The sequence below is a fragment of the Elephantulus edwardii genome, unplaced genomic scaffold (assembly GCF_000299155.1).
Source record: "Elephantulus edwardii isolate Elephantulus edwardi_28Jun2011 unplaced genomic scaffold, EleEdw1.0 scaffold00111, whole genome shotgun sequence".
NCBI lineage: Eukaryota > Metazoa > Chordata > Mammalia > Macroscelidea > Macroscelididae > Elephantulus > Elephantulus edwardii.
In genome coordinates, this window is record NW_006399861.1 from 9,943,176 (window position 1) to 9,957,806 (window position 14,631).

Genomic DNA, 14,631 nt, shown 5'->3' on the forward strand with positions numbered 1-14,631 from the left:
GGGAGGGCTGGGCAGGGAGAAATGTGCAACAATGAATGACTGGAAATCCAAAATCTCTGTAAATGTTCATTAAAATTAATAAAATAAGTAAAAAAGAAATACCATTTGATCCAGCTATTTCACTCTTAGGAATAGAACCTAAAGAAGTCAGAGCTGTGACACAGACGTATGCACAGCTATGTTACTGCGGAATTACAACAAAGAGTTGGAAATGGCCCAGGTACCCATTAACAAACAAATAGAGAATCTAAGATACACAAGGGAGTGTTGCAGCAACGGAAAACCACGAAGAACTCATGGAAAACTACAGAAAATGGATGAATCTTAAGGACAATGTGTGGGCAAAATAACTCAGTTACGGAAGAAGAAATACTGTATAATACCACCATTATAAAAATAGGAAAGTTATGGGAAGCTGGGGTGTGGTGAGGAGAGCAGGAAAAGAATGGATAATGAACCTTGCATTGCAAATAGGTGAAGCAAAGGGTTATCTGAATGATTAGATGTGCATTGCAATAAACAGTCTGGAACAGTATGGATTGAATAGAGTGAGTATGGGGAAAAATAAAGAAAGAAAATTACCTCAAGATGTGCATGATTGGTGACTGAAATTACAACAACAAAAAAGAAATCAGTACTAAAAATTTGAAAGAGGAAAAATTGTATTCCTAAGGAGCTTTGAGAGTCTACTTCTACCGTGGTATAACTTTATTTCCTTTTCCATACTATTTCATTTTTAATTAATATTTTTATCATTCATATACATTGTGTTTGTGCATGTACATTATGTTTTAAACAATTTTTCAGTTACATTCCTTTTAGTTCATGTGTATTTTAGGTTGGTATATTCCCCCCTTAGGATCACCTAATAATTGCATTTGTGGAAGTGTGCCTTAATATCCAATTTTAGATAGCCATACCTGGTTTGTCTAACCGTATCAAACTAATATTCTGAGGGAACAAGTATGTCCATTTAAAAAAATTATTTCTTTTTTAATAAAATTTTTATTTTATACTGGTTTACTTATAAAGTTCATATACATTGTTTTTCATACCAGATCTTTCCCATTTCCTTTATCCACCTCTGCCTCCACCCATCAATTCGTGTGACCCTATGATTAACCCTCCCATTGTCACCCCTTTGCTTTCTCCCTCAGATTCTCATACATGTTCCACAATAATGGTCTTATACAGTGTTTGTCTTTATGGGACTGTGTTAGTTCATTTAGCATAATGCTCTCCAGTCCCTCCCAAGTTAGGTAGTATTTACAAAATCATTGCTCCTACATGCTACATAGTATTCCATCTTGTGAATGTATCATAATTTCTCAGTCTATTCAATTGTGGTTGGACATGGCTTTTTCCATGTATTTGCCATGGTGAATAATGCTGCTAAGAACATTGTTGTACAAGTCTCCATTTGGGCCTCTGTTCTCATTTTCTCAGGGTATATTTCAAGCAGTGGAATAGCTGAGTCACATGGAATTTCTATGTTTAGCTTTCTGAGGAAAAACCAAACTGCCTTCCAGCGTGATAGTAGCATTTTACAATCCCACAAACAGTGTATAAGAGTTCTTATTTTGCTACATCCTCCCCAACATTTACTAGTTGCTGTCCTGTTAAACTTTGTCACTACTACTAGTATCTCATTGTGGTTTTAATTGACATGTTTCTGATTGCCAGTGATTTTAAGCACTTCATGTGTCTGTTGGCCATCTGAATGTCTTCCTCTGTGACAATTCTTTCCAGAGCATATCCTTTTTGCTGAAGAATCCTCTGTTCAACTTGGAACCATGCCACTATCAATTATTTTTAAGCCTCAGAGAATTGTAGGTTTGGGACAGATTAAGTTAATAACGACAGAAACAATGTGTTTTAGAAAAATCTATAAATGCCAGGTTTCTCAAAAAACCCCTTTCAATAAAATAATAGATCTGTGTCCTACATATTTGTCACATACATCATAAGATGGCACATAACAACATTGATTCTTTTTAAAAAAATTTTATTAATTTTAGTGAACATTTACAGATTTTGAATTTCCATTCATTCACTGTTGCACTTTTCTCCCTCCCCACTCTTCCCCCCCCATTTGCTCTTCTCTTTGAGAAGTAAGAGAAAAATTCTTTCATTGGCATACAATTCCCCCGCCCTGAATACACTCCACTAAGCAACCTTAATTCTGGATTCTTGTGATAACCATAATACCCTACCATATATCACTTTTAAATTGTTCTCTCTCTCGTCTGTTTCAATGCAATATACACAATTTATCCAGTTTTTCTCAGTCTTGCCCCAACCCTGATGTCAGTCCCATTCTACAACAGTGGCACCATGTTGTCCTTTTGTTACTGAGATATTTCACTCAGCATAATGACTTCCAGGGTCACCCATTTTGAATAATATTGCATGAGTTCCTTATTTTTCAATGCAGCATAGTATTCCATCATGTGAATATACCACAGCTTCTCTATCCATTCGTATGTTGATGGGCACTTGGGTTGTTTCCAACTCCTTGCTATTGTGAACAAAGCCGCGATAAACATGTGTGTGCATAACATTCTTTAATTCTAAAAGCATGTGGTTTGAATCCACCAGATGCCATGTGGGTGAAGGATGGACAATCTTCTCCTGTGGGATTAATTGCCTCTGGAAGCCTACTGGAGCATCAGCTATGTGACTCAATCTCACACACACACACATACACACACACACACAAAGAGACACACACACTTTCTCTCTCTCTTGCTCCTTCACTCTCCACATCTAGCTCTTTTTTTGTTCTTTTAAGAAAACTTATATTGATTTGATTACAAAGTATGTATACATTGTGTTTTACATTATTTTTCATTTACATTGTGCTTCATACAATCATTCCTGTGCATTAAATTTTATAAAATTAATCACCATTGGGCTTTGCCCATTATTACCCTGTCTTTTCAGGTCCTCACCAGATCCTTCCCATTTCCTTCACCCCCTCCCTCCACCCTTCAAATTGTGCAACCCTGTGGTTTTGCTTCTATCCATCCAAATTATTCCGTTTCCACTCCTTTTACCTTTGGATTTCCACGTATGTTTTACTAGTTATCCCTCAATTTTTAGAAGGATAATGGTCTTATGCAGTATTTGTCCTTATGAGTGTGAATGTACCACAATTTTTCAATCCAATTGGCCTGTTTCCACATTCTTGTGATGGTGAGTAATGTGCTGTTTGTGACCCAGTTCTACGTTGGGGTATACTCTTATTAGTGCAATAGCTGAGTCAAATGGAGTTTCTATGCTTAACTTTTTGAGGAAACGCCAAATTGCCTTCCAAGGTGGTTGTATAATTTTATAATCTTACCAACAGTGTGCCTGAGTTCCCACCTCTCCCCATCATCTCCGACATTCATGCTTGTTGTCCTGTTAAACTTTGCTACTACTACTGGAGTAAGATGGTATCTCATTTTGGTTTTGATATGCATCTCTCTTACTGCCAGTGATATTGAGCATTTCTAAGGTATGCACTCATTTGACAGTTTTCTCATTCTATCAAATGCATACAAATAATTTGGAATTTCTTCTTACTGCTCTACCTTTTCACTCACAGATGCTACCAGTAGCAAATTCGGACAGCTCAAGCGCTTGTTTTCCTTACCTGAGCCACTGACAAAAATTTATAGTGTTCCAGGTTTAAGCGTGGAGGTCAGAGGCCAAATCAGGTCAGAATTACCAAGAATCCCACAAATAGTGAGAAAAACCAGTGGATCAGGTGGTGTTCCTGATGGCCCACGTGCCAGTGGTATCAGTTCTTCCTCTCGTTGCAATCGTGGTCCCCGGAAATCTTCCCTTTTACCTAATAATACGCCTGGATCTATCAGTTGAGCTGGTGGGCGGGAAGGGCAGGTGAGGGAGCCAGTCGGAAAAGAGCGCGGACTGGAAGTGCCGCGGCCGTGCTGTCCGGGGGAGCCGTTAGCTGCAGCACGCCGGAAGTGGCTGGCTGGTCGAGTGCTTCTGCACGTTCCCCGGGATTTGTGAGTTTTCTTCTTGGACTTGCCGTACGCCATGGAGCCCGGGTCGGCCGAGCTGTACGATCAGGCCCTGCTGGGCATTCTGCAGCATGTGGGCAACATCCAAGACTTTCTGCGCGTGTTCTTCGGTTTCCTCTACCGCAAGACCGACTTCTACCGACTGCTGCGCCACCCGTCCGACCGGATGGGCTTTCCGCCGGGGGCGGCGCAGGCCTTGGTGCTCCAGGTAACAGAGGAGTGGGCAGGTCCCGACCCCTGTTCGCTCCTGCGTCCGCCCGCAGCTGGCCCTGAAGCCGAGGCCTTGAGCCTCCTTCCTGCGGGCGCCTGGCCGCTTGTCGAGTCCGCTCCCTTCACTTGTGACATTAGGCCCTGCCAACCTAGGTTTCTTCACCTGATGGTTCAGAATGGTGACCAGCTGAGATCCTGGCTTCTATAGAAGTTGTGGGTTTGGCTCCAGAGCAGCCTAGTTTTACACACAATACCTATGTGGAATGTAGTAAACTGTGTTGGACTCTGTGGCACAGTGACTGTTCAAGTGCTGGGGCTGTTTGTCATTGCCGGCGTTGTGCATGCAGGTGCCGGCCTGACGCCTGGAAAGGGAACTTTATTGGGGCACTCAGCAGAGGCAGAAGTCCGCCGGGGGGTGGGGGTGGGGGGGTGGGGAATGAAGAAAGAGGGTGTGTTCAGTGAATATGCTAATCTTGTTTGGAATGTGAATGACAGGTGTGAAACAGTCATAAGAGTGGAGGGACAGCACAGAAGAGGAAGAGCTGAGATGGATTGACATGGGACAATGGGGGCTGGTGTGTTGTACCATTTTGCATTCCCACCAGCAGTAAATAAGAGTTCCAATCTTTTTTTTTTTATTTTTTTTAAATTTAGGTTGTTTATTTTTCATTTCAGTGAACATCTACAGAGATTTTGATATTCCATTCATTCATTGTTGTACCCTTCTCTCCGCACAAACCCCTCCCCCCTCCCCCCAAGAGTTCCAATCTTTGCACGACCTCTCCAGCATTTGTTGTTTGCTGCCCTATAGAACTTTGCTATTGCTGCTGATCCCACTTAATTTTTGTTTTTCAGAAGTGCTTTGCTTATTCAAAGTCTCTCCTTGCCAGATAAATTTACCAATTGCTTTCCTATCTCTTAAAAAATGAATTTGGTATCTGTATTGAAATTACATTGAACTTATGGTTTATTGTTGTTGTTAGGTGCCACTGAGTTGAGTACGACTCATAATGACCCTATGAACAAAATATCGGAACATTGCTCTATCGTGTGCCATCCTTGCTCTTCCTGACACACAGGAGCCTATTGCAGCAGTCACCATGTCAGTACACCTGCTTGAGGGTTTTCCTTTCCTTCACTGACCTTCCACCCTTCCCAGCATCATGCCCTTCTCCACAGAATAGCCTCTCCTAGCAACATGCCCAAAGTATGTGAGGCGAAGCCTCTTCATTCTTGCCTCCAAAGAGCACTCTGGACCTTCTTCAAGACACGTTCTTTTGTTCTCCTGGCTGTCCATGGGATGTTCAGTGTTCTCCAACAACACAGCTCAAAGGTGCTAATTCTTCTTTTGTCATCCTTATTCATTGTCCAGCTCTCAGATGCGTAGCATAGCAAGTGATCAGAAAAGTGACCAGAACAATGTGTCTCCTTATTTCCTGACTGCTAATACCAAGGGTGTTAATTGTGGATCCAAGAAAGATGAAGCTCTTGACAGTTTTTGTCTCTCCTCTCCATCCATCATGATGCTACCTATTAGTCCAGTGGTAAGAATCTTTGTTTTCTTGACATTGAGATGCAGTTCATACTGAAGGCTGCATTCCTTGATCTTCTGTAACAAGTGCTTCAAGACCTCACTATCAGCAAGCAAGATTTTGTCATCTCTAACACAGGCAACTTATGGTAGGACTGTCATTTTCATTATACTGAGTCTTCCTATCCAACCACAAGGAACATTTTCCCTTTTGTTTAGATTTCTTGTTTCTCACAGTAGTGTTTTGGATTTTTAAAAAATACTCTGTTACTCTATTATTTTTATTTTATGCAGTCTTCAATATAAAACAAAGACTCTCACCACTGGGCTGATTGACAACATCATGATGGATGGTGAAAAGATTATCAACAGCTTCAGTTTGCTTGGCTCTACAGTCAACACTCTTGGTACCAGCAGCCAGGAAATTAAAAGATGAATTGCGTTGGGAAAGTCTGCTGTCAAGAGACCTCTCCAAAGTACTGAAGAGCAATGATGTCAGTCTGGAGACTAAATTGTGCCTGATATAGGCCAGGGTCTTTGCAATTACTTGCTAATGCATCAGAAACTTGGACAATGACTAGGGATGATAGAAGGAGCTGGTGCTGGAGAAGAGTATTGAATATACCATGGACTGCTAGGAGAATAAACAAGTTCATCCTGGAGAGGGTAAAGCTAGGCTGCTCTTTGGAAGCAAGGATTCTGAAACTTCATTTGACATACTTTTGCACATGCTGCAAGGTGGGATCAGTCTTTGGAGAGGTATGTCATGCTTGGGAGGGGGAGCGATAGCGTAAGAGAGGAAAATCCTTGATGAGATGGATTGATTCAGTGACTGGGGTAATGGGGGTAGGTGTATCACAAAGATTCTCACCACTGGGCCAATTGGCAGCACCATGGTAGATGGATAAGAGATTGAGGTCGTTAATAATTACTGCTTGCTCAGCTCCACAATCAACACTGTTGACACAAGCAGTCAGGAAATCAAAAGACGAATAGCACTCGAAAAATCTGCTGTCAGGGACCTCTCCAGAGTACTGAGACACAGTGATATCAGTCTAGAGACTAGGGTGGGTCTGATCCAGGCCGTAATCTTAACAATTACTTGCTATGTATCAGAGAGCTGGATAATGACTAAGGATGACAGAAGAAGAATTGTTGTATTTGCATTTTGGTGCTAGGGAAGAGTCTTGCACATACCATGGACTGCAAAGAAAACAAGTCTCTCTTAGAGGGGGTGAGGCCAAGTTTCTCCTTGGTGGCTAGGATTTTGAAGCTCTGTCTCACATACTTGGGACATATGGCCAGGAGGGACCAATCCTTAGAGAAGGACATCATGCTTTGAAGGGTGGAGGGACATCAGGAAACAGCGAAAGACCCTGGATGAGATGGATTGATACAGTAACTGGGGTCATTTGAGTAGGTGTGTCAGAGTCAGTGAGACTGGCTCTGAACAGGGCAGGCTTCAGAACTCTTGTACATACGGTCACTGTGAGTCACAGGTGACTTGACAGCACATAACAACAGTAACAACATTAGAGGTAGTCTCCAGCAGGTGTACTGGTGAATTCTTGTTGTAAGTCAAGGATTCTCTCTCTTGACACTTGCTGTTCAGAGCTTTGAACAGAAAGCAATAGAGGGCAATTATAGGATAGAACCCATTGCCATTGGAAAGAAAGGAACATAAATGAAAGTTGAGAAATCAGGTCTTTGTAGGGAGACAGGACTTTTGATAGGATTGAGAAAAAGAGAAGCTTTGCATGGAGACATAACTCTTAATAAATACCATTGGAGCAGACCAATTAAGTATATTTTTCCTCAGTGACTTAATGAAGACGCAAAAGCTTAGAATGTTTGAGTAACTATCAAAAATTGTATGTGAAATGCGATAGGGAGTTTATGCTTATATGGAGCTCAGTTACAGAACATAAGGCAAGTCCTTATCCTTTTCTGGGATTGTATACTTATGTAGTACTACTATTATAGAAGTGTCACAAGTAAGTGGCTTTAAAGAACAAACGTTTTCTCATAGTTGAAGGGGTTAGAAATTAAAATTCAGGCCACCAGTGCTCCTGGAAGTCTTGTCTCTGGGGAAGCCTTTGTCTCTCTTCAGATTTTCTCTTTGACTCCTTGATGATCCTCTTATGGTCTTGCCTCTCTTCTCTGCTTGCTTCACTATTTCTGTCTCAAAAGTGACTGGCCTATCTGTACACTGGTTATGGTCTCATTAATATAACAGAAAAATCCCATTCACAAGTGGAGTTATAATCACAAGTATAAATCCATTGCTATTGAGATAAAATTTATATTCAGAGTGGACAGAGTAAAACTGCCTATTACATTTGTAATCTTTATGAGAATAGACTGCCACATCTTTTTCTCTTGGTATGGCTGGTGAGTTTGAGTGCACAGCCTTGGGGTGAACAGCTGAACACTTCACCACAGCCACCAGGACTTTACAACACTACTTCTTTGGGGACACAAATCCATTACAGAGGCAAGTATGCCATCTGAGTGATCAAAATACTACATTTGTAATCTTTATGAGAATAGACTGCCACATCTTTTTCTCTTGGTATGGCTGGTGAGTTTGAGTGCACAGCCTTGGGGTGAGCAGCTGAACACTTCACCACAGCCACCAGGACTTTACAACACTACTTCTTTGGGGACACAAATCCATTACAGAGGCAAGTATGCCATCTGAGTGATCAAAAAACCTAGGAGTTAGTTTTTGTAGGACCTAGTAGTATAGTGTATAACCTCGTTAGCTACTAATCAGTAAGATCAGAGGTTTAAATCTTGTAGCCAGTACACAGGAGAAAGCTAGGCAATCTTCTGTAAAGATTTACAGCCTTGAAATCCCGATGAGTGCTGCCTCAGAACATTTTTGAGTGGTAGGTTCAGTTTTTTTGGTTTGGTAATGGCAGTTTAATGTTTTCATGCATGTCTTTTAACCGCACAGTGTCCCTGTGAAATGGATAAGATTAATTTTATGTGGCTGATAAGAGAACCAATCAGCAATATGACTTGACCAAGAACACATAGCTAGTTCATCATAGAATTGGAATTCAAAATGTCATTTCTGATTCTGTATCTTTCTACTCTTAACATGTCTCCATTCTGTAGTATGGTCAGAGCTCTTGTGTGTGCTGGTTATTATAGTTGGTCAGTAGTTCTATATTTTTGACAGTTGTTTACTTTATTCTTATCCCAAACAGAAAGGTTATATTGTCCTTGCTTAACTGATGAGTAGACCTAGACATAGGTATTAAGTCATTCATCTGTTCTGTAACTATTTATAAAAGACCTTTTATGTTCTTGATAATCTTTTGATGAAATGGTAGAGGTGAGGGAGCAAGTGTGGAAGAAGGAGAGGGGTGACTAAAATATACTCCAAAGTTTCACACCTTGTTGATTGGAGGAATGATAGAGTATTAACAGGAATGTCTTAATTTTGTGGAAAGGGTTAATTTTAGAAAAAATGAATTTGATATTGTAGTCAGAAGCCCTGCTTTGTAGAATGGGTAGACCTTTGAGAAACAGCGTTAATGGATAGGAAGCATTAAGAATTATGAGTAGTAGAGAGAATGGGAAGTAAATGAACATAGCAATAAATGTAAAAGAAACCAAGGAAACGAAGATTCCAGGATTGATTAAGAGAGTGTAGCATTTTCTCATAGTAATTTTCAACTACTGGCCAAACCCAGCCATTGCCATCAAATTGATTCTGACTGATAGGTACCTTGTCAGACTGTCTACAAGGGTTTATTACTATTTATTTAATTAACTGAGTGGATTAATGTAATTAATATATTAGTGTCTTTTCTTTTTTTTTTTATTAGTGTCTTTTCAAACCCTTACTGTATATTGCCTTCCATTTTAATCAATTTCTTTTTTTATTTATTTTCTCTCCCCTTGTTCTCCCTTCTCATTCCTGTTAACCCTCCAAGGTTGATTCTGTGTGGAAACTTTTCCTTTGCTTTTTTGTTTTTTAAATTATTTTACATTGGTTTGCTTACAAAATTTATACAGTGTTTCACATTATCCTTTATTCACATTATGTTTCATACAATCATTCTCCTTCATTATGGTTTTTTAAAATTTTTTTTATTATTAATTTAAATGAAAATTTATAAACTTTGGATTTACATTTATTCATTGTTGCACTTTTTTCTCCTCCTCCCCCTCCCCCAGTATACTCCCCTCTTGGAAAAGTAAAAGAAAAATTCTTTCATTGCTTTACAATTCCTTCCCACCAGGTCCACTCCACTATGCAGCACTCTGGACTCCCGGCATGACAAAAAATACCTAATCACATATCCCTTTTAAACAGTTTTCTCCCTCATCTGTTTCAATGCAGTATACATTATTAAACCCATCTTTCTCAGTCTCCCCCCCCCAACCCCAGTGTCAGTCCTATTTACAACAGTGGCACCATGCAGTATTTGTCCTTTTGTGGCTGAGATACTTCACTCAGCATAAAGTCCTCCAGAGTCACCCATTTTGAATAATATTTCATGAGTTCCTTGTTTTTCAATGCAGTGTAGTATCCCATTGTGTGAATATATCATTCGTTTATTGAGGGGCACTTAGGTTGTATTCATTATGTTTTATAAAATTAATCACCATTGAACTATGCCCACTATTACCCTCTTTCCAGATCTCCACCGAATCTTTCCCATTTCTTTTATCTTCCCTTTTCACCCACCAAATTGTGCTATGATTTCCCGCCTGCTTGTCATCACCCCTCTGCTCCCACCCTCTCCCATTTGGATCTTCATACAGTTTGCTAGTTTTCTATTTCTATAATAATGGTCTTATGCAGTTTTTGTCCTTATGAGACTGGATGAGTTCACTCAGCATAATAATATTCTCTAGTCCCTCCCAAGTTATGTAATAGTTTTCAAAATTGTTACTCTTGGGTGCTGCATGGTATTTTAGTATTTTATCTTGTGAATGTTCCACAGTTTGTCAGTCCATTAGATTGTGGTTGGACATTTGGGCTGTTGCCATGTTCTTGCAATGGTGAATAATGCTGCTCTGAATATTGGTGTACAAATCTCCGTTTGTGTCTCAGTTCTAATTTTCTTGGGGTATATTCCTAACAGAATAGATTATTGCTAGCATCAGAGAGTGGGACAATGGATACGGATGATAGACGAAAAATTGATTTTTTTGAGTTGTGGTGCTGGAGAAGAGTATAGAACTGCCAAGAGAACAAACAGATGTGTCCTGGATAGGGTGAAATCAGGCTGCTCGTTGGAGGTAAAGATTTTGAAGCTCCATCTCACATTCTTTGGGCACATGGCCAGGAGGAACCAGCCTGTGGAGGACATCATGCTTAAAGGTTGGAGGGATAGCGCAGAAGCAGAAGACTGTGGTTGAGATGGATTAACACAGTAACTGGGGAAATGGGGGTAGGTGTGTCAGAAACAGTGTGACTCGACTGCTACCTGTAAAGCAGGATCCACCTCTCTCCATACACAAAAATGAACTCAAGATAGATCAGAGACCTAGGTGTAAAGCCCAAAACCATAAACATCCTAAGAGACAAAGTGGGACCAAACATAGAAGGCCTAATCCATGGTATAAAGAGGCTGACAAAAACAGCCAGAAATACAACCAGGAGAGGATAAAAGTGATGAGTGGGATCTTCTAGAGTAAATCGTTGTGTGCATCAAAACCTTTTCCCATGGGGATCTCTGGTGGCCTAGTGGCAAGAAGCTGCACTGCAATCCCAGAGGTCGCTGTTCAAATCCACCAGTTGCTCTGCTGGAGAAGGAGGGGCAATCTCCTCCTGTACCAGTCAGATCTGATTTGACGGTATACACACAGAGAAAAATAATAATAATAAAAAAAACAAACCAAAAAAAACCACAAAAAAAGCCCCCTTTTCCCAACAGGGTAAAAAGAAAGCCTACTGACTAAGAAAAAACATTTGGCAATACCATCTCAGACAAGGGTCTCATCATAAAAGTTTCTAGAATCGTGCAGAGCCTCCACAAGATAAAAGACTGATAACTCAGATACAAAGTGGGCATTCAGATGGCCAACAGACGCATGAAGAAATGCTCAAAATCACTGGCAATCAGAGAGATGCAAATCAAAACCACAATGAGTTATTGGGGTAATTGGAGTAGGTATGTCAGAAATGATGAAATTGACTCAGGATAGGACAAGGTTTAGAGCTATGAGTTGTAAGTGACTCAAGGCACACAACAATTCCTAACAGTGGAAAGTTGTCGACTTGAAGCCCTGTAATATAGTCTGTAAACTTTTGTTATACCATGGACTAGGCCTCCTAAGTTTGGTCCCACTTTGTCTCTTATGATTTTTATGGTTTTGGGCTTTACACATAAGTCTCTGATACACCTTGAGTTGATTTTTGTGTATGCTGGGAGGTGTGGATCCTGCTTCAACCTTTTACAAGTTTTGCCAGCACCATTTGTTGAAAAGGTGGTCATTTCCCAATTTTATAGATTTTTTTTCCTCCCTTGTATAATACCAGTTGACCGTAGATTGGTTGGGTTAATTCCTGGGTTTTTAAATTCTGTTTCATCGGTCTATGTCCCTGTCGTTATACCAGTACCTGCTGTTTTGGTATTATAACTATCTACTAGGTTTTAAGATCAAAGAGTGCTATGCCCAGGTTCATTCTTGTTTTTCAAAAGTACTTTGCTTATTCAAGGTCTCCTCTCCAAATAAACTTGCCAATTGCCTTTTCTGTCTCTTTGAAAAAGGAATTTGGTATCTGTATTGGGATTGGATTAAATATGTAGTTGCTTTTGGTAGGCTTGCCATTTTTGCTTCCTTTGCTTTTTGCATTAGTGACCTAATACCATAATTGTCCTTTCGTGACTGACTTGTCACTCAACAATTGAGAATAATTTGTTCTAGTTTGATTGTGTTGTGCAGTATTTCACAAATTCTTGATCATTTTTAGTGATGAAAAGTATGTGAGTGGATCATAGTTTGTTTAGCCATTCATATGTTGATGGACACTTAGATTGTTTTCAGCTATTTGCTATTATAAATAATGCTACAATAAATGTGTGTGTATATCAGTTCAAGTTGCAGTTTTTCTCTCTTTTGGATATCTACTTAGTAGTAGAATTGCTGGATCAAATGATATTTCTGTTCCTAATTTTCTCAGGAACTGCTTTCCATAGTGGTTGCACCATTTTGCATTCCTACCATAGGACTCCAGGGTTGTGAATCTTCACGGATGCAGACTGCCTCATCCTAAACGAGCAAACTTTGGATTAGAGTTGCTGCTTAGATGAATGGGAAGGATTTTTTTAAAAAAACACACTTTCTTAGATATTTTCTTTCAGTAAATCAGGTAAAGTCTGAGAATCTTTTCTTTTTAAAACCCCATTATCATTGCAGTTCTGGTGGCCCAGTGGTAAGAAGGTGCACTGAAATCCCAAAGGCTTGGGGAGTTTGAATCCAGCAACTGCTCTGAGGGAGAAAGATAGGTAGTCTTCTCCTATGTGATTTACCACCTCTGAAAACCTGCTGGAGGGCCAGCTACTAGTTGGATCTGACTCAATAGCACACAAACAAAACAACAATATTGTTATTAAATGTCATTGAGTCAGTACTGGTTTTCCATAATGTGCCATTTTATATTTAAACCAGCAATAAATGACAATTCCAGTCTCTCCATACCTTTGTCAGTATATGTTGTTTCCTGTCTGTCTTTTTGCTGAGAGGTGAGATGGCCAAAGGTGGTTTTTGGTCAAGTGTCTTTTCTTATCCATTTTGTAACTGGGTTGCTTGCCTTATTCTTGTTGAGGAGTTTCCTCTGAATTTTAGAGATTGTTTATAAAAAATGTTATTGCTTAATATTTTTTCCCCAGTCAATAGGTTCTCTTTTTAAAAACATTTTTGGAGAAGTCTTTTGGAGAAAAGTGTGAATTATGGATTTTATTTCCTTTTTCCATAAATAAATACCCAGTTTTGGCAGCACTGGTTGTGAATGAAGTTGCTTTCCCCCCTTGTTTAATGGATTTTGTCTCTTTGTCAAAGGTCAGTGGGTGAATTTACTTCGTGGCTCTCAGTTCTGCCCCATTGGTCTGTGTATCTGTCTCTTTGTCTATACCACAGTGTTTTGATTACCATGACTGTGTCCAGGGTTTTGTGATCAGAAAGTGTAAGGCTTTTATTTTTTCTTCTTCAATAGCACTTTCCTTATCCAAGATGTCCTTCCTTTTTGTTACATTTTCCATGTTTTCATCTTTTTGAGAAAAGATGACAGTGTCTAAGTTGTTGTAGATGTCATCAAGTTAAATATGACTCACTAGGGATCCTATCAACAACACCTCTCTGGACCCTCCCTGAACCTAGCCTGTCCTGTGCCATCCTCACCATCTCTGATATGTTTGAACACTTTGTTGTAGTCACTGTGTCAGTTCATCTTGTGGAGGGTTTTCCTCGCTTTTGCTGACCTGTCACTTTTCGCAACATGTTGCTTTTTTCTAAGGCCTGGTCCTGCTTGACAACATGCCCAAAGTGTGTGAGACGAAGTTTTACCATCTTTGTCTCTAAGGAGCACCCTCATAGCACTTTACCCAAGACAGACTTGTTTATTTTTATCCATCCATGGGGCATGCAATACATTTCTCCAACACCACAGTTCAAAGGCATTGATTGATTTCTTTGTTACTCTTATTAATTGTCCAACTTTCAGATGAATAGGAAGCAATTGAAAAGATTCTGACTTGAGTCCTTGGTCTTTATTTTTTTTCCAATTGTGATTTTAATGAGAATTTACAGGAAGTTTGGGTTTTCTTTTTTCTTCTATAATTATATTTTATTAATTTTCATAAACATTTACAGAGATTTTGGGTTTCCACTCATTCA

The 14,631-nt window shown here is 39.8% G+C and overlaps 1 protein-coding gene across 1 annotated transcript in view; it reads left to right on the forward strand.

The window, feature by feature from the left end:
* Positions 1 to 4,044: 4,044 nt before the first annotated feature.
* Positions 4,045 to 14,631, forward strand: part of NUDCD3 (NudC domain containing 3) — a 316,694-nt gene continuing 306,107 nt past the window's right edge. Inside the window, exon 1 of the mRNA XM_006892146.1 lies at positions 4,045 to 4,236. Coding sequence (XP_006892208.1) covers positions 4,045 to 4,236 — 192 coding nt within the window. The remainder of the gene's footprint in view (positions 4,237 to 14,631) is intronic.